Below are 23,246 nucleotides of genomic sequence, written 5' to 3'. Positions count from 1 at the left end.
GATAGAAAGGAGCTGTGCCCCTTGAAACTGTTTCTCATCATGTTCTTCCTGCTTTCCCCCCCCAGCCCCATTCGGCAGCAGCTCACTCACCCACATTTCCAGCTTGGGGCTGCTGGCAGCCAAGAAGCACAGGGCCGCATCCCAGGGAGCAAACAGTGTGCGATGCAGCTGCCAGCCCTGCGGTACGGCTCCAAGTCACGGCTGTGCTTTGTGTGCACTTAATCAGCTTCATCTGGGTCGGCCTGCAGCAGTTGGCATCATCTGTCATGCCTCTCCTCACTCTGTGCAGGACCATGCCGCCCCTCTGTGCAAGCTGAAGTCACCACTTGCCCACCCATCGTCCTTTCTTCCAGGTAACGTGATAAAATGAGAGGGAATGGCCTCATGTTGCACCAGGAGGTTCAGGTTAGGTATTAGGGAAAATTTGTTCTCTGAAAGAGTGGTGCTGTGCTGGCACAGGCTGCACAGGGAGGTGGGGGAGTCCCTGGAGGTGTTCCAGAACCATGTGGATGTGGCACTGAGGACATGGTCAGTGGGTTGGTTGGCTGCTGGACTAGGTGATTTTAGAGGTCTTTTCCAACTTTAATGATTCTATGATCTTGGTTTCACTCTGAGGGATATTCTCCAGTCCAGGGCTCTTTACATTCTCCCACCGCACTGTATATGTGGCCAGAGCTCTGGTTTCCCAGAGTGGAAACTATGACTCGGTGAGGAGCTGATCAACATCCAGGACAAGTCCTCGAGAGCATTCCATCTGGCAGCTTCAGTTTAAAGAAGGCATTTTGAGGCTGGCCTGACCCCAGCCACTGCAGCCCTGGGTCTCCCCTTGCTCAGTTTACCAGGGGCTTATTAAGCTGGAGGAAGCCCTAAACCGGGGAACAAGGTTTCAGCACTGATCTTCTCCAGGGGTGAATGACACTGCATTCATCCTTTGTTTCTGTGTCCTGAGGCATGGATCTTGCTGTCTTCTCAGTGTTACCCCTCCCTCTTTGAGCAGATAAAAACCTTTCTGCATTGCTAGCAGCCTTATTAGCAGGGTACCCCACCTTCTGTCCTTTATCCCAAATCTTTCTTACGCCCAAGAGAATGAGAAGCACTGGGAGCAGACCACCAGAGGCTGTGGTTCCTCCAGCATCCCACTGCCCCAGGGGTTTGATAGCTCCAAAGCCCCCCAACCCAGCCCCACTGCTAGTTGAGCAAACCCACGGTAGTACAGATCTTGACCTTGCTCTGACCACAACACACACAAGGAGCAAGCAACTGATTCTCCCCAAAAGGCAATGTTTCCCCAGATCAAGAAAGCCCGGTGCCAAGCCTTTTCCTCTTGTCCCCTTGCTCCTTTGCTGCTCCCTTATGTAATCCTGGAGCTGTAGTTAATGCTACAACCTCTCCCATGCCCCCAAGAGAGGGGGTTGGGACCCCAAGGGTGACCAAATAAAGCACTGCATGGGGAGGAGGCCCATTTCTGCTCTCTACTGGTTTCCCTACCCTTTACCCCAAAAGAACAGGCAAAGGGAAACAACTGCCTTTGTTTCTGTGCTGAGAATGGCATTTCTCCCTGCATCTTGTCAGGGGCACGCAAAGTCTCCAAGGGCCTCGGGAGCCGCGGCACAAAGCACACGTCCGTGCTGACATTGCTATTGTTGAGAAGAGTTTGCTGGCAGCACTGGGGCTATTTCTCCCCACATATTTCTCTCCAGGAAAGTCACGGCCAGTGCTGGCTTGCTCACAGACCTCCCTTCCCATTGCTCTTGTTCTGAACACACACCAACCCGGCTCTTGCCAAGAGGTGTGTTGAAGTTTGGCACTTTCTGGACTACTCCAAATGCCTCTAGGAGACAGAGAACAGCAGCTTTCCACCAAAGTCAAGCTCAGAAGACATGGCCTTCTCATGGGGCTGGAAGCAGGAGCCCAGTGGAGAGTTTGCACCACTCCAGCTCCACTCTTGCACCCACAATGCTCCTTGCAGGGCAGGAAGAGCATTATAGTACGGCTTAAACCCAGCACATTGCATGGTTGCTGAGGCCAGGAGGAGAACCTCCCTGCTTTACACAGCTTGGTTTGGTGGGAATGGAAATATCACATCCTGGTTGTCACCTGCTCTGGAGTAAGTGCCCAAGCCTGGAGGCTTTACCTCTCAGATGTCAGGGTGTTTTGAAGATAATCTACCCTACACAAGAAAATTCCTAGACTGTAGGATTTGAGACTCGCATGCACATGCAAATCTTGATGGCCACAGGGAAGCGAGCATGTAGCTCCATATTTCATAGGCATCAAAATGGATTATTACAAGAGGGTGTGGAGTAAGTGCTTCTGTGAAGGTGATCCTTCTCCCACAACTGGCCAAGCTCTCCAACCTGCATTGGCACAGATAAAAGTGCATGCCCCGTGGCCTCATTGTCTATGGGCCATATAGGGCTCATCCAAAACCACTGATGTGCTCAAAGAATCGTTAGGTTTGAAAAATACCACTAAGATCACCTAGTCCGATCGTCAGCCAATCCCCACCATCCCCACCATGCACACTATGTCCCCCAGAGCCACATCCACACAGTTCTTAAAAGGAGGGAGAAGTCAGCACAGCCCCACCACTGCAGTGCCATGTGTCCCTGGAGAGCACCACCAGCTCCACGGGGAGCCATGGTCCCCTTTGCGGGGTGGGAGCATCACAGGATAATGCACCCCAGCATTTCCCACTGCCTCCAATCCATGATAACATCGGAGCACAGCACTTTCCCTCCCCAAGCAGCACATCTCTTCTGCCTGCCAAGCCTTGGGGAAGGGAGGCTGCCCAGCTCTTTTGAAACATTCTCCCATTTCAGCAGCTCATCCCGATGGAGAACAGGCAGCTTAGGAATAGGAGGGCAATTGTTCCAACCGCCTGTAGGGTAGCAGGCAGCTGCTGTTCAACAGGACTCAGGACAGCCCTACAGAATGAGGCACAAAATGAGGGATGACAGCTGGGACTTCTGAGGGAGTGTCAGTGGGTCAAGAGGCATGCCCGCTTCGGTGTGCTTTGGGGTTTCATCATCCCATAGGCAAAGCCAATTCAAGGGAACCCCTTACTTCGGGATCACTGCTTTGTACACATGTCATGGCTGAGTTTCGGTCCCATGGGTGTTGCAGGAGGAATGTGCCTGTATTCCACAAGCACGCTGCTCCCCAGTCCTGGCTCCTGGAAGAGCTGAAACCAGTGCCTGGGCTGCCTCGACATGTTCCAGCACAGCACCTATTTGCAATCTGCATATTAAACACAGCAAACAAACCTCTGCCCAGCGTGTCTCAAAAGTCACTCCTGACAGACAGCAACACCAGACAGGTAATGTGCCTCAGCAGGTAGTTTAGGCTTGAAATAGAGTCAATAAATTGCAGATTTCTTAGCTACAGTGAGGATGCTGATTGTGGGTATTGCAGCAGTGTTACTGCATCCAGTTATTAGCCTGCAGCTCTCCAACACATCTGCACCTGTACACCTGTGCAGTTGCATTTTCTTTCTCTTGCACTCCCAGTACTAACAATTAGTCCAGGAATATTCCCCACTTAAAGCGCAGGGTCTTATTCTCTTTCTCTCCAGCACTGGGCTGATGCTTCAGGCCTAATGGAAATCATTAGCCAAGGTCCAGCCAAGTAGTGGCAATGCTTTTCCTCTCGTCAGCATCTGCTGAACTTGGAGCTCTGCTTTCAAAACATGCCAGTTCTGAAAGGTCAGCATGGAAACCTCTTCTGCAGCGTCTGCACAGCAGAGTGAAGCTGCACCCCAACACTACTACTTTCTTCTTTCTTTCTGTTTATTCAGAAGTATTTACTTAAGGAAAAGTGGAAATTGATCACGCCATTCAGAATTTTATTTCTTGGTTTGTTTGTTTGTTTGTTTGTTTTTCCAAAAGAAGAAATATTATCAGCTTCAAACTTCATGTCAGAGTTGGACACTGCGAGTTGTGCCACTGTGAGCAACATAGAATCACAGAATCACAAAATGATTGGGGTTGGAAGGGACCTCAAAGCCCACCTAGTCTCACCCCATGCCATGGGCAGAGCTGCTATCCACCAGCCCAGGCTGCCCAGGGCCTCATCCAACCTGGCCTTGAGCGTCTCCAAGGATAAGGCACCCACAGCTTCTCTGGGCTGCCTGTGCCAGTGTATATCTCTCTGTCAAAACTAACAACATCCCTTTCTAAGGCGTCAGGTCTCCATTCCTTGGGTTGATTTGCCTTTGCTTGCTACCCTGTGCCAGGTGCCCCTAAACCAAAATGCAATGGCCTGAAATCTCTCGAATAAATCATCTGCCATGGTGTTCACGTCTGAGTTAATCAAAGGCTTGGATTTTTTTTATTCTTTATTTTTACTGTACCATCAATATTTCTATCATCATTGGTGGCTTATCACTGTCATTGCATGCTAGGCAACGACAAAAAAAAGGCACTCAAATGGCATGAGCCAGCCATCTCCATGGACTGGCACAGCTGCTGCCCATACATGGCCCAGCACCTGACTGCAATGTTGTGCCCATCCTGCAGCTCCACAGATGTCACCAGGAAACCAGGTGCAACAAACAGGCAGTGTCTGGATGGGGTTTATACCCTGGAGGTGAGATGAAGCTTGATGTGAGCAGCCAAAGTGGAGGTGGAGGTGGGGAGCCCCAATCTGGGGAACACCCCAGCAGCACTTTGAGGTGTGTCCAACACATCCCAGTGTCATTAGCATGAGCAGGAGTCATCCACGCTTCCCCAAGCTGTAATTTTAGGCTCTCCCAGATAAGTTACAGTGCCTAGATATTCTTTGATAACATTTGCAGGGTTATCTTCACCACTGGGGAACATATTTCCATACTGAGACCAAGCAGAGATCCTGGAGTCAGCAGGAGCAGGAGCTTAAGAAGCAGCTCTTAATCCAGGAAATTGGATGTGGTTGGAAACATTCCATCAGGAAAGCTTGGGAGATCCTGCTGCGGCTCATTCCTGATTTGAGGCTCAGAGACTGCAAGATAATAAATCCAAGTTTAGTGCACCTAATCCTGAATTAAAGAAAAACCACAGCCCACGTAACACAAAGTGGCTAAACAGGTACAAAGATGCTCTCCCAGTCGAAAGATGTGGAAATCACAGAGGGAGTAATTGCTGCCTAAACAGGCCCTTGCCAGCTGAGGAGTGAGGTGGACTTTGTTCACGTAGCACATGGGCTTTTCAGCCAAGCCCTTCTTCAGTCTTTCAAGGTCAAGGCTCAAGATGCCCTCAGACAAGTGCCTGACCAAGACTTTTCTTTGGTAGCTGCTAAAAGACTTTGTTTAAAGCCATCCAATAGCTTAACAACTTTCTATTTCTTCAAGAAAAGGGTAGATGTTACACTGAGTGACATAGTCTACAGCAATCACAGGCATAGGCTGATGGTTAGACTAGATGGATATTTATTGTTTTTTTCAACCATAAAGACTCTATGGTTTTACAATTCAACACAATGCCCAACAGGTCAACCCTTGACTTGGAGCAGCTGGACTCCAGCCCTCAGCACTCAGGATCCATCCAGTTATGCTGATCCATAGCAATGCCTATCAGCAAGACCAGAAGGCAGTACCTAAATTAAAGCTAGTTGCAGTGATGAAATTCACCTTTTGCAATCATGTTTCCATCTTCACCCCAAGCTGAATTGCAGCATCCATGTTGGAAAGGGTGGGGATGTCCATGAGAGGAGCTGGGAGCTCAAGAAATTGTATGGACAGATCAGCATGGGTGCTTTTGGCATTAGAGGAGTGCAGGCTGAAAGCTGAGGCTCTGGAGAGAGAGCTAAAATGAAAACTATGGGCAGACCTAGCAACAGATGGGGGGTCTGATTCCTCCTACAGGAATGATGGGTCACAGCCAGAATCATGGGTTGATCTCAAGCCCCAGAGGCAGTAGCAATTGTTTGAGGGTTGTCTGGGATTTCTCACCAAACAAGGTCAATTTGCAGTTTCCAAAGAGGTGGGGACTAGTGAGAGGGTAGCGAGCCTTCTCAGGAGCCAAGCTGTCTCTGAATCATGAAACCACAGATGCCTTAGGCCAGGACCTGAGTGGGATGCCTAATCCCTAGCATAGGACACGCTTGGCAGGGTCTCTCTTTGTTGTGATTTCTGGCCTCATGCTCATTTGTAAAAGCAAATTTGGTCTGCCCTTGCCACAGTAGCCCACCTCCCCTTCTCCTTGCCCCATCCTGCTTAGGGCACAAGATCACAGTTTCGTGAAAGCAGGTACAGTTGCAGATGCCACCTACCTCACCCTCATAGCCAAGGCTCAGGTGCTACTGAATTAACATCCCACAGGATGTGGAGGGTCACAAAGATGGTGAAGGGCCTGGAGGATCTCCCCTATGAAGAAAGGCTAAGTGAACTGGGTCTCTTTAGCCTTGAGAAAAGAAGACTGAGAGGGGACCTGATCCAGGTTTATAAATATCTGAGGTGTGGGGAACAAAGTGATGAGGCCAGACTCTTTTCAGCAGTGTGTGGAGACAGGACAAGGGGAAACAGACAGAAGCTGCAGCACAGGAGGTTCCACACGAATGTGCGCAAGAACTTCTTTACAGTGAGGGTGACGGAGCACTGGCACAGGCTGCACAGGGGGGTTGTGGAGTCTTCTTCTCTGGAGATATTCAAGACCCGCCTGGACGCCTACCTGTGCAACCTGGTGTAGGGAACCTGCTCTGGCAGGGGGGTTGGACTCAATGATCTCTTGAGGTCCCTTCCAACCCCTATGATTCTATGATTCTATGAGACACTGCTCCTTTCTCCTTACCTGCAGCTCTCTGGCTAAATAGCTTGTCATGGCCAAGGGCACTGTTTGCAGCAACAGCATAAGGTCATCTCTCTCCCTTTGGCTTGAATAAAGAACACCTTTCCTGGCTAGAAGGTTGAAGGAGAAGAGATTTATCCCATTGATGAGTTCTCACACAGCAGGATGAGCCTGTGACATCAAGATCCACTGTGACTTATTCTTGTCTTCCTCATCTCCATTGAATGTGCTGATAATCAGCCAGGACATCTCTTTGTTGGCTGACCAGCCAAACACTGATAAGAAATGAGGTGATGGGAGGTGAGGATTATCAAATCTAACTGTCCTGGCTCTGTCCTTCTCAACCCTCAGTGGCCCTTCCCATGCCAATCCTGTCCTGAAAATAACAGGCCAATACCTCTGCATCATCAGTGCGGTGAAGTGGGCAGGAGTGCTGCCAGGAATATGTGAACAGGGATCTTCTTTCCTCGAATTCACCCTTGCTTCATAAAGACTCTGATCCTCAACATCTAGGTTTTGGCATCTCTCCATAGAGGCTTCAACCCAGTGGCAGGAAGGGATACACAGCATTGTACCAATGCTGGTAGCTCATGGCTCACAGGTAATGGGACATCTCACTATTCCCTTGCCTCCAAGAGTGGATACCCTGTTGTGCCAATGTGTGAGGCATTTTTATTCTAGACTCCTGGAGAGCAAGTGGAGAGCCCTGGACATCCACTAGACAAGCATGGGCCACCAAAGGGAGACTCAGTTCTAAAGGTTGAATTTCCTTGATGTGAATGCCCTTCCAACATCTCCCCTGGGCTCTGGGATGGTATTTCCTCTCTTGTTGCCAGCTATTTTCTATGAGCTAGTCTCTAATCTTCCCAGCAGCTTTTGGAGGAACATCCTTGGGCATGCATGACTCCTGGAGCTAGTGGCCACCAAGGCTGGGTTACAGTGCACGGCTTCCAGAATTACTGCAGGAGACACAGAACCTCCCCTTCACTTTTTAAACATCCTCCCACATTAGCAAATATCTAGAAATTCCCCTTCACGGTCCACCATTTCATGCAAAGGAACAATCCCTCCTCTTCCAGCCACTTGTGTCACAGGGTGCTCAGCAACCTGCCCAAAGGCTGGAACAATTCCAGGCCCTCTCCTGAGCTCCAGAAGGTGACTCTCAGAAGGTGATAGTAGGCTCTCCCTACTATCTTTGCTGGCATTGATGGGACCAACTAGAAGTGCCCAACAAGCCTCTGGAGTTCTCCATGACTGGAATAAGAGAGGTGGAGTCTGTCACATCCTCAGCCCCAAAGAGATGGAGAACCAGAGGGCCACATAGAAAGGGAAGAGGAAAGCATTTCAGCGTGTTTCTGTTTTTGCCTCTGTTTCTTCCTCTTGAGGAAATCAAAGAGCATCTTGTGATTTAGAGACAAATATGCAAGACAAGGAAAGACTGAAGCCACAGGCTTGGCCTGCTGCCTGAATTTTTTCCCTCTTCTTTCAGCATAATTACAGTTGAGCCATGTAGTAATTGGGTAACTTTTTCCAAAAGGATCCTTTCACCCAGAGTGAATCACGCTTGCCACAAAGGGAACACAAAGTGGAGGCAGCTTAAAGACCTATAGATCCCATAGTTTATTATGACACAGCATTTTACTCCCATCTCCTTGTTCCTCGGCCCCTCAGATGTGCCTGGAGTAGGTGCAAGAGCCTGACACTGAGCTTTCTAGAATGACTCCTCCCCATTTTTTTCAAGAGGACTCCTCCAGGCTTACTGTCCCCTAAAGTCAAGAGGAACAGCATGGTTTTGAGGGATTCTACGAGTTCTGTAGAAGAGCAGCTGCTTTCCCTTCTTTGGCTCCTGTACCTACAAGAGCTGGTGGCAAGGTCTTGGTCAGAAGCTGGACAGCTCTAGAGGACCACAAGGCTTGTCAGTATGGCTAAGTCTCCCCCAAATCCAACATTAGTCTTCTACAGCTGGACTACAGAGAGTTCCTCAGGCACTGTATACCCTCATCGATATTCTGGTTCCTAGTTCAGCAGAGCTGAAGAGCCCAGCCCTCAGACACTTTCTGCCAAGCCTTCATCCATCCGACCATTTTCCATGTGGGATGAAAGGTTTGGATAGTAAAATGCTCATTGTGAAACTATTTTCCATTGACTTCGTGGCCACACACAGCTGGATCTCCTCCCGGAGTGGCCGGCAGCCTGCTTGGAAGGGCTGGGATTAGCATCCTAGAGAGGGGCCTGGATGAGGGAGGGAGGGAGGAGGCACATCCTCCCTTCCCCCAGACCAGCTCCTCCCACCTTATTCTCGATCTTATTGGCGGCTGGGGCTGGGGAAGGGCTGGCACTACTCAGCTCTCCATTTATTTAAAGGCAAGGGTGGGGTCCTGTAGTTACTTGCCTGGGACTTTTGCACCTTGGAAGAGAGGAGCACCAGCCTGCACAGCCAGCATCATGTCTTGTGTAAGTAGAGAAAAGGATGGGGAAGACAGAGCCCAGGAGAAGGGCTATGGGGAAGATGTTGGCTTGGTTGTAGGGTGCTTGCCCTACTCTCTACCTGCTCATCAGTCCCTGCATTGGAGGCTCTGCTAGAGCTGGATGCCTGCTGCTGGGAAAGGCAGGATCTCTGCTGCACCTATTACAGAGGGATGGATGCTGTTGCTTGTTCTGGCAGAAGGTTTTTTCCCTGCAGAATCCCTCTGGGGATATATGTGGGGGGTCCTTGCTAAATTGGTTCCTGAGCTGGGGTAACCTGTTTTGCAGAGGTTCTGCTCCAGGGAGGCAACTGTAGTGGTACTTATTGCTTTTTGAGAGTCTCTTTTTCTGGTCTGCCCTATTGCTTGCTTCCTGGCTGCAGTTTTCATGAGTCACTCAATCGTTATTTCTTGTATGAAAATGCACTCCTCTTAAGCGCCCTTCTGTAAGTACTAAGGACTGTTGGAGGGATGCTTGTACCAGGGAAGTGTTTGCATTTTGATTTCTTGCATTAGTCTGAGAGGGAATAATAAGGGAGTGCCCCAAGTGCAAATGAAACTTAAGCAGAAGAAAAAATTCTCAGTGTTCTTGTGGTCTGGCCCCTGGCATGACTGGGAAATGAGAACACATGGATATGAGTAGCAGGATACTTTTTTCTGTTTAATAAAATGTAGAAAGATGCATGCAAAATTCTTGAGCGTTAAGTCTTCAGAAAACAAGCCCTTGGACACTAGGGACTAGAATATCTGTTCCTGGACCCAAGCAAGGCTTGAGGTCCAAATCCAAACTGGGAGAACAGAGTAGAGGTTCCATCCCTGCACAGTCAGGTTTCCTGGGATGAAATGAGACCCATATAGTACCTGGGTGTGTTTAGGACAGAATGGGTGTGATGGGAGCCTGCAGGTACTCCCATTGTGCTGCCATGAAATATAGATGTGTTGATGAAAACAGCAAAGAGGAAGGTTGGGAAATCAGGCACGTGGTTGGTCTGATTGGAGTGACTTCTCTGGGGTGCCCCATCTGCCTCGCCCTGGGGAAAGGGAGTGTCCCTGTTTCTCCAGTGATCCAAGGCAAAGCACTATACTGAGGCAGTAAGGATAACTGCCAAAGCAAGTGAGCCAGCAGGTACTGAGCTAACATCTCTGCCTTTATGATCAGCAGGGACCAGTGTGCACCAACTTGGGTCTCAAGCCTGGCCAGCGCCTCACTGTCAAGGGAGTGATTGCACCAAATGCCAAGAGGTAAGCTGTGCTGTGCCTCCCAGCTGTGGCCAAAGCACCATGCTGGGTTGGCTTCTGCTAGTGGGGACAGGAGGAGTCCCCTCCCTTGGGTGGGAGACGAGCAGCTATGGAAAGGGTTAACAACACCAACAGTATTTCTTGGTGAGTCATTGCCTAATGCACATTGCAGACATGCTCTACTGCCAAGGGGCTAAGCCAGAGCAGATGTGAAGCTCCGGCTGCACGCACTGGCAGCAACCACATCCTCCTTAGAATAGAGTAAAGGAAATGGAAGCTCAATCTATACTGAGATGTGGCTTGAGATCATCCCAAAAGCCACATCCTCTCCTCTGCATGAAGGTTGTCCAGGAGCACCATTTCTGTACCTTGCTGTCTTGGGCAGAAGACTACAGCTCAAATGGCAGAGGACACCTTGGGTGTTCTGGTGTCATGGATGCACTGAGCCACAGACCCATGATGAAGCCAACTGGAAAAACTGCAGGTGCCACTGGTGGTGATAAAGTGTTCAACCAGTAGAGATTCCTCTCATATGTTGGTGGGGAAGGGACAAAGTGGTGAGTGGACAGGTGCACCAAAAGTGCTCCTAGCTCTGCAGGGATCAGTGGCTGGGGCCCTCAGGGAAGTTTCTGCAGTAGTCCCCAATCCTCATGCAGCTCTGCTATTGGCAGGACCCCTTGTTGGGTAAGGTGGAGCCTGGAGCTGCTGTACCAGCACTAGTGGTGTTCCAGGAAACATGTCCCAGCTCTTCCCAGTGCCTTTGAAGTTTGATACTGTTGGCATGAAGCCTGCTGGGCTTTCTCTTGCTGAATAATATTTCTCCTCACTTCTCATCTCAATAAGAGGCCTGGAGGCAAGGTGGACAGCAAGCTGGGAAGTTGTTTCCTCCCACTGCCATTGCAAGATGCTTTGGGATAGCTAATGAGATGGTAATTACTGCAGCTGCATGCAGGGTGGGGAGAACCAGTGGCTGTTAGGCAGGGTGCAGCATCAGCTAACTGTTTAGGGCTGGAAGGAATGCTTTGACAAGCAACTCCTAGGGAGCTCGCTTGGGTGCAGAGTAACTCCATGTTCAGGACTGCACACTGAACCTTGGCACCTTCAGCTGGGCTTGATGGAACAGACCTAGATAAACTGCAGCACACAACATGGTGGTTGTCTCTCTTCTTTACAGCTTTGTGATGAATCTGGGCAAGGACTCCACCCACCTGGGTCTTCACTTTAACCCCCGCTTTGATGCTCATGGTGATGTGAACCTCATTGTGTGCAACTCAAAGAAACTGGAAGAGTGGGGTGCAGAGCAAAGGGAGACTGTCTTCCCTTTCCAGAAGGGAGCCCCAATAGAGGTAAGGCCTGGGATATATTCTCTATGTACTGTACTCCGGGCTGTCTGTACAGGAGTTGTCTGGCTCCTCCTGCTTGGCCAGTGCTGCCATCCAGATCTCTGAGCAGTGGTGAAGGGTGGGAATCAAATGTGCAAGCTCTGCCTAGCTCTGAGGGATCTTACAATTGAACTGAGCAAGGAGTAGGCATCACTTGGGAGACCAGAAGGACACTCCTGCTGCTGAAGAGCAAGTTATGTTGCTGAGTGTGTTCACTCTGCAGAATGGGGCTTGAGGGTATGTTGGCAGAAGTTTTCTCTGACTTGTCCATTTGTTTTGCAGATCACTTTCAGCATCAACCCAAGCGATGTGACTGTCCACCTGCCAGGTCACCAGTTCTCATTCCCCAACCGGCTTGGTCTTTCTGTCTTTGACTACTTTGATACACATGGAGACTTCACGCTCCGGTCCATCAGCTGGGAGTAACTCCTCACATCTGTTTCAATTAAAATCAATAAATGTGTCTTCGTCTACTTGGTCTCAAGAATTAACCTTTCTTGTGTCTAACCCTGTAGGTTTGTGGTAGCTGGGGAAATTGGGGTTGTAATAACTTACTTTGCTGGAGTGTGAGATGTGAGTGAGAGTGACTAAAGACAGCATTGGTCTTCAAAGTTGTGCTAGGAAAGGGGGAACTATGTGGTAGTAAGAGCCTGGGAAGGCAGAAGGTAAAAAAGCCCAGGAGGAGTTGGAACAGGAAACAGGGTTATGGCCAGATACCATTGTAGGGGTGAGAAGTGGAAAGGTACACCTGGCAAAGCTGTTGGCTCTTCCAATCTAGTGCTACCTTAGCAGCAATGACTAACACTGCAGGGCAGGCTGTGCCTTGAAAGATGAGCACCATCTCTGGGAGCTCGCTTTCATGCTGGACCACAAGCAATGTGAAGGACCAACATTTTGATGTCCTGCAAGGGCACCCTGTAGGCCTGGCCAGACTGATTTCTTCCGTCAGGCAGAACAGCTGGTGCATGGGAGCTTGTTCCTAAGGCAGCAGCAGCATCTCCTTTTTCCATAATTCATGAAGATCTGCCAGTGCTGTTGTCTCAGGGATCTGTGCAGAGTGAGGCTCAGCTGCTAGGAACTGTGGGCTGGAGAAGAGAAAAGAGACAAGTTGGAGACGAGGGCACAAGATCAGCTTTTGGGATGGGTGGCAGGAACAGGTTGAGGCTCATAAGCTAGGTCTTTTGAATTCTTCTGTTTGAAGCCAGTCTGCTCTGTATAATCACATTGTATTCTTCAGGGCCACATCTGTAACAGTAAAAGCAGCATCTAATATTGCCACCCTGTGCACAGTCGCTGCATGGACACTTTTTTCCATGAAGTGATATGGATGAGGTCGTCTTGTCTGGGAATAAGAAAGTTTAGCCGTATGGAAGCTGTGCTGGGATAGATGGACTCGAGGCGTGAGACCTGGCTCAGTTTATGTAAGTGATGTTGTCATAACCTGGGGTGCATTCAGTAGGACAGAGGGCTGGGGATTTCCTTGACCACAGGAGGGACACAGTGCTGCTGATAGGCCCTTTCATGAGCTTATATGAAGGGCAACAATGCCTTCAAAATGCACTTGGGAGTCATTTTTTCAGAAAGATTCTGATTTTGGTGAGAGTGAGGGGAGGAAAATTGAATGAAATCATCACCACAAGCCAGGGGATGAATCTTATTCAGGTCTCCCACTAGCGTGGCTGTTTCTTCAAGTGACTCACTGCTCCCGTGATATTTGTGAGTCACTGTTGTCTGGGCTTTGTTACAGCTCTGTCCGTTGCCAGAGAGGAGGTGAGGATGGTTGGGCTCCTTGGAGACATAATTAAGGCATACAGAAGCCGACTGCACCCTTTCACCTTGTCTCTGGCCTTGCATAAGGTGAGGGCTGGAGGACTCCTTGCACCTGCCAGAATTAGGATCCCTGAGACAAGCATCCTTGAGCCGTCTCACAAAAGGCAAGGCTGATGACAAGGACGGAACACACTACAAGACAGCACAGAAGACAACACGCTTTTATTTCATGACTCAACCCTCACAAAAGTCTGGGAGATATCCCCCACTCACGACCCAGGGCTCTCCTTGTTATCCCCCTTGGGCCCCAACATTTTCCCCCAAAGCCAGGAAGGTGCTATGGCCTCCCGCTGCGTTTGGGATGCCGGCGGTAGCTACTGGCCAGCAGGGTGTAGAGAAAGGGATTGACACAGCTGTTGCCATAGGCCAGGCAAGTGACACCAAAGTTGAGGTAGGCCTGGGCGGTGGGACCCATACCAATGCCATCACGCTGGTACAGCCCGGCCAGCTGCCAGCACCAGAAGGGGAGGAAGCAGGCCCAGTAAGCCACCACAATGGCGGAGATCCTGGAGGAGAGACGCTGGGAGGGAGCCCGGCCGGCCACTGGCAGCTCCGGTTGCCAGGTGGAAGAGTGGTACACCCGGGCCAGGAGGGTGTAGACAATGATCAGCACCACACCGGGCACCAGGATACTGGTGGCAAAGAGCACCGTCAAGTAGAGCCGGAAGGCTGCTGGCGTCCACGTGGGGATGCAGATGCGCTTGTTGGGACCGTCTCCCTCCCGCAATTGGGTCATTGCCATCATGGGGGCTGTAAGCAGGAAGGCAAGGAGCCACAGGATGGCACTGGCTGGCTTGTGGTAAGCGCTGCCAGCCCGCCTGGCCTGCAGTGGCCTGGTCACTGCCCAGTACCTCTCCAGGCTCATGGCAGTCAGGAGGAAAATGCTGGCATGCATGGTGAGGAGGTCCAAGCTGAATAGAAGCCTGCAGCCCACGTCTCCGAAGAACCAGTCATGGGTGAAGTAGGTGCAGACCACAAAGGGGATGGTGGAGAGGTACAGGAGGTCAGCCAGAGCGAGGTTGATCACGTACACCCCCAAGGAGCCTGCCGAGCGGCCTGCCACCTTGCCAGAGGCCACCACCACCGTGTAGATGTTCCCAGCCATCCCAATGAGGCACATGAGGAGCAGCACTGTGCCCAGTGGCCCTGTCACTGGGCTGTCCCCTCCTAGAACACTGCTGATGTCGTCCTCACCGCTGCTTTCCTCTGAAAAGCTGCCACCCTCACGGTCCTCTCCAGGCGTTACACTGACGAGCGAAGAGTTGCAAGGCATCTTTGGGGATGGGGTGGAAGAGAAGCCAGGCCACTACAGACCCACTTCTTCCTCCTGCCTTCCCTGCTTGCTGTAGGGAACACAGCTAGTACAAATACAAGAACAGCCAAGGAAGGGATTAATGTCAAGGACTCAGCAAACGTAAGTCTCCAGAGAAGTCTGTTCCTCACCTCCAGCCATCCAGTCTATTTTGCCGATCTTGATCATCACAAGTGCCTTTCCTCAGGCTGAAAAAGGGACACCTCTTCCCCTTCAAGACTGGTAGCTGCAAAGAAACCTCTGCCAGACAAGTGGAAATGTCTGTGTTCTTCACCAGCTCCTCACTTGCTGCTTCTCCTGTGTTTGCTGGCCAGAAAACCAGCAGACCCTGTGGACAAGTAGATTTCTCCTTCTCTCTAGTCTCTGTGCTCTCTCCGCTTCGCTGCTGGGTAAGTGTCCCCCCAGCCCACCCCTGGAGAGCTGCCTTGCCCACTGCATAGGAATGCATCTGACTCACAGCTTCACACACAGGTGTGAATAGTCCCAATTTGTATTCAGCTCCTCCTAGCTGAGGAGCCAAGGGGGGGCTCCTATTTTAGAAGACTCATTCCTTCTTCTCCATTGCCTTCCTCCTCCTCGCTCCTCCTTTTTCTTTACTCTCTTTCTTTTCCCCATCCCCCCTTGCTCTGTTTTCCTCCTTTGAGAGAAGATATAATGAAAGATAAGACTCTCCGGTCTGGCAGGAGGGAAAAAACAATTGTGGCTTTAGGAGGGAAACAAGGGTCAGCCCTAAAAACTGGAAAAAAAAACCGATGCTGGCCCTTAACTAAGCTCAGGCAAGAGGGCCTGCCCCACACTCATGTCTAAAGACCTCTTGAGGTGCAGTCAATGTGTTTAGTCCCCAGTCTTGCAATCAAAGACCCCCACAGACTACCAAAGATCTCCCATTCCTATGGCCTGGCACTCTCCCACCCTTGTCATTAATCACCATCAAGCTCCTAAAGATCAAAGAGCTACATATTTCAGACCCACTCCTTCCTTCCTCTCCCCAAAGACCACCCTCCTCCTCCTTCAAAATTTCCTTCGCCCGCCACGCAACAGAGCAGGAAGCAGAAGCGTGCTGGGCAGCACTGCCTTCTACTGGAGTATCACAGTATGACACCTGTGCTACAAAGCTCTGCGCCAAGCACTGCCCAAATCTGAACCTCATGTCTCAGAGAGCAGATATAAGATTTCCCTTCTACTCTACTGCATAAAAGTACATGCATATTACACATACATATGTAATGTACATGCAAGTGCCAGGACTTTGACATACAGAGAATAGGGGAGTATCTACTCATGTATTCCTAACTTCAGACATCAACCCCTAGACACTATTAGGCCCAACAGAGAGCCTGAAGTCTGCAGAAGACATGCTATCGACTGCTCTCTGCAGGAACCAGCCTCTCTGCATTGGTTTGACTACAGAGACTGAAATCTGACAGCTGAACTTCAGTAACACAAATGTCCCACAGTTATCTTCTCCAGGGCAGTATTCCATCTCTCACCACGTTTTTGTTATGGGCACACACACGCTGTCCATTTACATATATGTACATAACTGCTTCTGAACCCTGTCTCTGAACCAACATCTGTTTGTTCCAGATGATCTCCATACAAACAAGGTCTGAAGCTTTCAAGCCCATATACATGGAAAGAAACACATCTGACACATGACTGTTAGATTAAATCTTTTAAGTGACCTTTTTCAACTGTAGCTCCAGCTGATCAAATAACCAGATGTCTCAAATCTCTGTCACCAGCAGAGAAGCCACTTCTTGTAATGAAACAGTCTCTTCTAGACCAGCAGCCTCTACAGTCGACTGGGCTTTAGCTCCAGCAAGGCAGCTGTTTTCTTGTGTCAGGTTAAGCCTTGTGCATTCTTGCATAAGGCTGCCTGCAGTTTCCTGCAAATGTGATGCTAAGTCCCACGTCCATCACAGCAAGTGCTAAGTTTTTGAGGCCCTATCAACAGGCAAGGCCTGTCAACATCCAGCCAGATCACAGCAATTTACCACTGACAGTTTGCACTGAGGATTCAGTCTCACAAAGTCTTGGACTTGAAGCAGCTTAAATGAGCCCCAGCACAAGGGAGATTGTCCTTGAAGGGAGGAAAAAAAGTGCTTCCAAGAGTAGACTGCAAGAGCACTGTGTTTCTCTGACATCAATCTTCTCTCCTCTCCTGACAGCCCATCCAACAGGACCAGGTAGAGTCGAGTTACAGGAGGCTCCTGCCCAGCTTCTTATGATTTAAACTTGAAGTAGGCTTCAACTGTAGTGAAGAAAAAAGGCAGAGCATTAGGGCAATACTCTGCAGCAGAGCAGCAGGAGGAGAAGGAAACATCATCCAGCCACTTACTCGCATATTCCTGTGGTGTCATGGCCTGGTTGATGACACCTGTGAAAGCTGTGATCCAGTCCAGCTGGTCAGCCTCTGTCTCACAGGTGAAGAGGTATTCTCGGTCAGGTGTGACAATGGTGATGCCATAGGGCCAAGAGAAGTTACCTTGTGTCCCTGAAGGCAATCCCTTGTGGACGCTATAGCCATTCTCTCTGCTGCCCACAAATACCTCACCCTTAGCAAATGCATCCTGCACATCAGAGGGAAGGAGAGAGATTATCTGTACCCAGGAAGAAGCGGCTACTAATAGCAGTGCTCCTACTGGCAGCAGGAGAAAGGGTGAGGAGCAGAGATGTAGCAGCAAAAAGGCCTGAAGGTGGTCAGAGGATTCAGAACCAGGAGGCTATGCTCAAAGACAGTGACTGAAAGGAAGACTTAAGAGTGCAGACCTTGAGAGGTATGAGAGAGGAAAAGCTGCATCTGCCACTCCACTGACACCCACCTTCCACGGCATCCCCCTCACCACCACGACCTTTACACCTCAGCCCTCCCTGTTCCCATTGTTTGCAGGCAGGAAGCAAACAAAGAAAGTACAGGATGAACAAAGTGGGATGGAAAGGGGAAGACCCAGAGTCTCCCTTTCAACAAAGCAAAGCAAAGAAGCAAGACTGTTTGCACTCTGACCCTGCCCTCAGCACTGTTGCCTATAGCTGCCAGAGGTCAGACCTCCTCCTCACCAAAGGGTCCTTGAAGTACATGAGCCTGCGGTGATCCAGTGTGAACCAACGCTTCTTAAAAGCCTCCCTCTGCTGTGAAGGGAAAAGGCGACATACGTAAGGTGACAGTGCCCTCTGCCGTGAGCAGTGCGAACGGATGCCCACAGTTCATCCAACTGCGTGAATCAAGCCCCTGCCTTAGCAGCCTCCTCTTCCCCTCTAAGCTGCAAGTGGGGATCAGAAAGAGATTCGTCAGACCCGGTGTAGTGCCAAAAGAATAGGGGGGGATCGGGAAGCTTGGAGACAAAAACAATGGAGTAGGGAAAATCAATGTCTCTATGGCAGACCCCTGCTAGTTTTTTTCACCCACGAGCAGCTCACCTTGGGACCTGTCTTCTCCATGTACCCTTCCTTCAGGAAGTTTCTTGTCAGCCGGCTTTTAATCTGACAAAAAGGTAAGAGTAATATTCACTAAGCCATGTTTCTTTGCTGTTCACTTTCAAACCCATGACCTTCCTTCTGTTTGACCAAATTCAGCTCCCTTTTAAATCCATGTTTGTAGAACTGCCTTAGCCAGGAGTCACTTCGGTCTCGAGCATGCCCAGCAATAGAAGAGATAAGCTGTTCTTGGGCTCCTGTATGCACACTTTCTCATTTCTCTATCTAAACACTGCAATTTCCACTTCTGTGCCTGGGGATCTAATAATAACTAACGGGCTCTTTTATCAGAGTAACTGAGCATCAGCAGGAGACTCAGTACGGCACTCCAGTGCTGCCTTACCTCATTATCGCTGGCTATGGGAAATGCTACCTTCAGATAATGGAACTGCACAGACCGAATGGCGTTGAACCAGTCCACTACCTCCTGAAAATAAAACAGGACAGAAGAAAGCTTAGGGAGAATGACAGCGAGCCACTCAAATTCATCCAGCTGCACTCAACGCTATGTCAGCTGCAAAAACAGCCAGCTTTCCCTTCTCCAGACCCTACAGCATCACCCCCTCCCAACACACACGGTGCAGGCAGTACATCTGCACACCTTCTGCGGGAGCTTTTCCCACATAAATTACCTCAGCCAGTGCTCCTGCTCTGCTCCCTGCAGCAAAGCTCTCTCACAGATATACAGAGAATTAGAATTCTCAACCTGTTTACCTACAGCAGTTCCCATACACGCACACACCATCCAACTGAACTCATTCCTCAGACTTCTCAGTACCAGTAAATTCTCCAAGCAGTGCAATCACTTTGCAGTATGATGCTAAACAAGATACCTTTCCACTTTTATGGTAGACAAATATATTCCGAGTCTTGTTGTCTTTGAGATAGGTGATCTGCAAGCCATTGGGGTTCCCAATCTTCTCTGGCTGGAATGCAGCATTGATGACATCTATTTTGACATTGATTTTGGGTTCTTTGGCCTGAGAATAGAATGGCATTGGTCATGCATGAGCTATCCTACTGGGAAAATGATCTCAGCTACTAACTTAGTAGATTAAAGCACGGTCAGAAGGTCTTAAAAAGGTATTAATGGCCCCTTCCCATCAAAACTATTGTAGTACACACTCCCTTCACTATGTGGCATGCTCATGCCCAAACAAAGGCTCAGCCCCTCCAATCTGAATTTGAGCTGTGCCTACTCTGCAACAACCAGTGAGATGCTGAAAGTGCATCTGACTTTACCGCTGACCTGGTCTAAAGGCTAACTGGCCCCAAAAGAAAAGACTTTACACCTACCCCTCCCTACCCTAAACCATTCCCTCACTTGTGGCAGTATCCTAGCATTTTTCCCATTCATTTCAGGGAAACAAACTAGCAGAAAAGCCCTACTTAAAAGAAAGCAATGGGTTTTTGGCATCTTAGTTCATAATAAGGTGATGTTGATTCCAAGGACAGCACAGGATTGCATAGCCAGCCAAATGGTCTGGAATGAAGTGAAAGAACAACCCTTCAATCAGCAGTGAGATTGTAGGACCGTATCTCAGTCCTGCACTCTGAGGTTCACCAGTGAGACAAGAAAGGAGTCTCATGGAAGTGCCATTGCTTCCCTGCCATCAGCAAGGAAACTGCTGGAGAGGGAAGAACGTGGAGAAGAACGAAGGGAAGATATGGGGAAAATGCCAGTAGTTGGAACTGAATCTCTCTTCTATGATGTGTTTCTCTGTTACCATCTCTGGCCTGGGTAAGTAAGGAAATCTCACAGAAATACAAGAGTCTCCATGACCCCACAGCCCTGAGTTGACCACCATACTCACATCCTGCTTGGTGAAATACTTCAGACATCCCTCTCTCTCAGACAACAGGAACTTGCGGGGTTGGAACTGCCCACTGTCTCGACCACGCTTCCAGAGGATGCCTTCCTTCACCCCTAGGAGCAGAAAGGTCAGTTTGAAGAACATCCCCCCAGGAGGCATCCACCAGCAACTCACAGCAGTGCCAAACTACATTTCCCACCGTTTTAAACACCTCCAATACCATGCTCTGTACTTAATCAGGCAAGTACTCGGGTGTAGTCTTGGGATTTGCAGCACTGATCAGCTTTCTCCTCACGGTGCTTAAAAGCTTCCAGTAAAGGCAACAGGCAGCAATTCTGAAGTTGTGCCCTGCTCTTACCATCTGTATATGGCAGCTGTTTTCCCGGCTCAGTGAACTCTTTCCGTTCGTATTTGGCCCGAATCCACTGTTCTCTCAGCACTCTGCAAGAAGAGGTGACAGGTAGCTTAGAAACAAATTACAGCAATCCAGAACTGCCCTCCCCCACTTTTCATTTGTATGCAGCAACTTACTGGCAGTCATTGTAGGTTGGCTGGTAATAGTAAATAGGGATGTGAGCTTCATACATGGCTTTAGTCACAGCATTCCCATGCTTGGCCAGAAACTGCAGTTAGAAAGAGAGTTAGTGCTATCTCTTTGATGTAGACTCACGTTGTGTCTGGATGGAGCTGGCAAGTGAGAAATTAGTAACCATGAGCAATAAAGACCCTGAACCTTGGCAAGATATGATGCAAGAGATCTGTGCCAGTCATAAAGTAATAAGACACAAAGAAGCACACAAGGCAGGCACATCCTCCCATTCCCAGCAATTTAAGAGGAACTATCCCCACTTGTGCACATGTAGCAAAGTGACTCTAAACAGAGGACACTGAACTCCAACTTCACGAGGCCAAAAGAAGAGTTGGTGTACAACTGAGACCCAATCCCCCGACATTCTGGTGGGACAAAGTTCTCACCTGCACCTGAGCATCATCCCAGTGGTCCATCTTCAGGGATTTGACTTTGCTGATGCTAGGGATGTTGCGGTGAATTCCTGAGCAGCTAAGGCATATAAAGACACCCAAGGTAGAGGATGCCCAGTCAGGATCTGAGGGCATAAAAAAGGGGTATGACTAGAAGTGGTAAATTCCTCAGGGAGATATGCCTCAACCGAGAATACATTACTGAGAAATGGAGATCTTGGTAGCCATGGTTTCACCTGAGCTGACTAATTAACCAAGCGTACAGAAGGCAGCCTGGAAAAGCATAACTAACACTGCCGCATTCCTCCTGCTTCAACTGCTTTATCTGAATCTCTATTAACTTGAGCCTTAGAAAACTCCAAAGTGCTCTGCAAAATCCCTTTGGGTAAAGAATCATCAGAGACTCCAGGAGCTGTTTCATGCAACACAGAAAGCCACAGAGCTTTTTAGCTCAGGAAGTGAAAAGCAACTCTAAAATCAGAATTCTCAGGGGAAATTTGAAGAAGGCAAAGTGCTATTAATTAGACAAATTAATTTGTCTTGGGTGGTACGACCCACACATTCCTTTTGGAAGGAATGCAACGGGCATTTTTAGCAGTGCTGGCAGTACTCAAACTGTTACCCTTTGGAGAGGATAAGCTCTTCGGTATAAGAAACCTCCCAGGTGCCCATGGCAGGCTGTCATTTCAGAGCTGAGTCACAGACAAGACAATGCCCCTCTGAATCATGCCTTCTTTCTGGAGCAGCTAGGCTTCCACTGGGAACTTTCCCCGTTGGGTCCTGACTGGGCATGACCTTGATTTGCATCTGTGATCCAGCGCTACTGCAACCCACAGCACTGGAGCTTTGGCGCTGCCATGTCCCTATCCTTTTTTCACCAACACTGTGGCAGCATCTCATTCCTCTTCCCTCACTATCTCAACTCTGGGGACCATCTGCAGCCTGGACAGATTAAACCATCTAACCCAACAGCTGCTTGGCTTTGCACAGGTTACAACAACCATCCCCCAGCCTTGCTCCTTCCCTTGCTTGCATGCCTGAAGGCACTAAGCTGGCCACAATGGCACTAGAGACCAAACCCAGTCCTTTCTTCTGAGCCATCCTCAGAAGATCCAGCCCTCAGGGACTCACCCGGCTTCCCGCAGTCTGCACACACTGAGTTTTCTGCTCTTCTCCATACCTCTCTCAGGGCCTTCATGCTCTTATCACCTCCAGCCATGGTGTCAAATTGCAACCCCTTTGAGCAAGGCAGGTGCCCACGTCTTCTGCACCTGCAGTGCACTCTAAGGGAGAAGGAGCCACCAGAAGGCCTCGCGGGAACGAGATGGAAAGGCAGGAGAAGCCCTGAGATTAATGGAATGAATATGCAGGCCTAATGGTGCACCTGAACCAGCAGGGAACAGGCTGGGGCAAAGAGGCCGGAGGCCGAAGTGCACCCAGGCTGGGAGAGGAGAGGAGGAGGAGGCAGCCGAACCCATGGGCGTGGAGGGAAGTGCAGCAATTAACCACAGAACTGGTTTTTCCGCATTTCTGCTAGGGAGAGGACTGGCCAGGAAAAGAAAACCAGTAGCCGGAGAGCTGATAAAGGCAAAGTGGCCTGGGATGAGGCGGCAGCACCTGTCACACTCTGCAGGCTGGCTCTGCAGACGCTGCCCTTCGCAATACTTGTGGAGCTTCCACTGAAGTTACGTTTGCTGCCACGCAAGCGTTAAAGCGAGGACGGCAGGTCAGGAGTTCAAGAGTTCAGCCAAAACCAATCCGCTCAGACTGCAGCGGGATCGCTCCCCACCGCAGCTCCTCCCGCATCCTGGATCCAGCCTCAGAGCCGAGACCTCTCTTAACGCATACAACCCCCCCCCCGGGATAAGAAGTACAACACGAAACAAAGACGCACGAACTAGAAATAACGTTTTTAATAGCGACGCGCTGAAGCACAAAATGGCGGCCCAGGGGACGTCCCTCACAGCGCCACACACACCGCGCAG

At 49.8% G+C, this 23,246-nt stretch overlaps 3 protein-coding genes across 3 annotated transcripts; 1 reads left to right on the top strand and 2 right to left on the bottom strand.

Moving 5' to 3' along the window:
• The first annotated feature begins 9,115 nt into the window (after nt 1-9,115).
• LGALS1 (galectin 1) lies at nt 9,116-12,298 on the top strand. The gene is made up of 4 exons (XM_065743024.1): nt 9,116-9,215; nt 10,386-10,468; nt 11,640-11,811; nt 12,130-12,298. The coding sequence occupies exons 1-4, from the start codon at nt 9,207-9,209 to the stop codon at nt 12,271-12,273; spliced, it is 408 nt and encodes a 135-aa protein (XP_065599096.1). The 5' UTR covers nt 9,116-9,206; the 3' UTR covers nt 12,274-12,298.
• Nucleotides 12,299-13,863: 1,565 nt separating this feature from the next.
• Nucleotides 13,864-16,086, bottom strand: LOC136051731 (urotensin-2 receptor-like). Its single transcript, XM_065741305.1, has one exon. It carries the CDS (start codon nt 14,948-14,950, stop codon nt 13,955-13,957), a length of 996 nt encoding a protein of 331 aa, XP_065597377.1. The 5' UTR covers nt 14,951-16,086; the 3' UTR covers nt 13,864-13,954.
• Nucleotides 16,087-16,587: 501 nt separating this feature from the next.
• LOC136052696 (arf-GAP with dual PH domain-containing protein 1-like) lies at nt 16,588-22,963 on the bottom strand. Its single transcript, XM_065743003.1, has 11 exons — nt 22,393-22,963; nt 21,256-21,386; nt 20,812-20,903; nt 20,639-20,721; nt 20,281-20,393; nt 19,300-19,446; nt 18,810-18,893; nt 18,410-18,472; nt 18,050-18,121; nt 17,331-17,562; nt 16,588-17,243 (listed from the first exon to the last, which is right to left on the bottom strand). Exons 1-11 carry the CDS (start codon nt 22,478-22,480, stop codon nt 17,215-17,217), a joined length of 1,134 nt encoding a protein of 377 aa, XP_065599075.1. The 5' UTR covers nt 22,481-22,963; the 3' UTR covers nt 16,588-17,214.
• Between the last annotated feature and the right edge of the window lie 283 nt (nt 22,964-23,246).

This window comes from Cyrtonyx montezumae, unplaced genomic scaffold, assembly GCF_038088225.1.
Source record: "Cyrtonyx montezumae isolate F1298 unplaced genomic scaffold, pur_monq_1.0 scaffold_3, whole genome shotgun sequence".
NCBI classification, from domain to species: domain Eukaryota; kingdom Metazoa; phylum Chordata; class Aves; order Galliformes; family Odontophoridae; genus Cyrtonyx; species Cyrtonyx montezumae.
This window is presented reverse-complemented; position numbering and strand designations above follow the sequence as displayed.

What these genes read in the sequence shown, in the direction of transcription:
- LGALS1 (XM_065743024.1), top strand. An exon ending in ATTGCACCAAATGCCAAGAG is followed by an intron (nt 10,469 to 11,639) that starts GTAAGCTGTGCT and finishes TCTTCTTTACAG; the next exon opens with CTTTGTGATGAATCTGGGCA. An exon ending in AGAAGGGAGCCCCAATAGAG is followed by an intron (nt 11,812 to 12,129) that starts GTAAGGCCTGGG and finishes TTTGTTTTGCAG; the next exon opens with ATCACTTTCAGCATCAACCC.
- LOC136051731 (XM_065741305.1), bottom strand. Translation starts at nt 14,950, where the DNA reads ATGCCTTGCAACTCTTCGCTCGTCAGTGTAACGCCTGGAGAGGACCGT.
- LOC136052696 (XM_065743003.1), bottom strand. Translation starts at nt 22,480, where the DNA reads ATGGCTGGAGGTGATAAGAGCATGAAGGCCCTGAGAGAGGTATGGAGA. An exon ending in TGGAGAAGACAGGTCCCAAG is followed by an intron (nt 18,122 to 18,409) that starts GTGAGCTGCTCG and finishes TTCCCTTCACAG; the next exon opens with CAGAGGGAGGCTTTTAAGAA. An exon ending in TGTACTTCAAGGACCCTTTG is followed by an intron (nt 17,563 to 18,049) that starts GTGAGGAGGAGG and finishes TCTGATGTGCAG; the next exon opens with GATGCATTTGCTAAGGGTGA.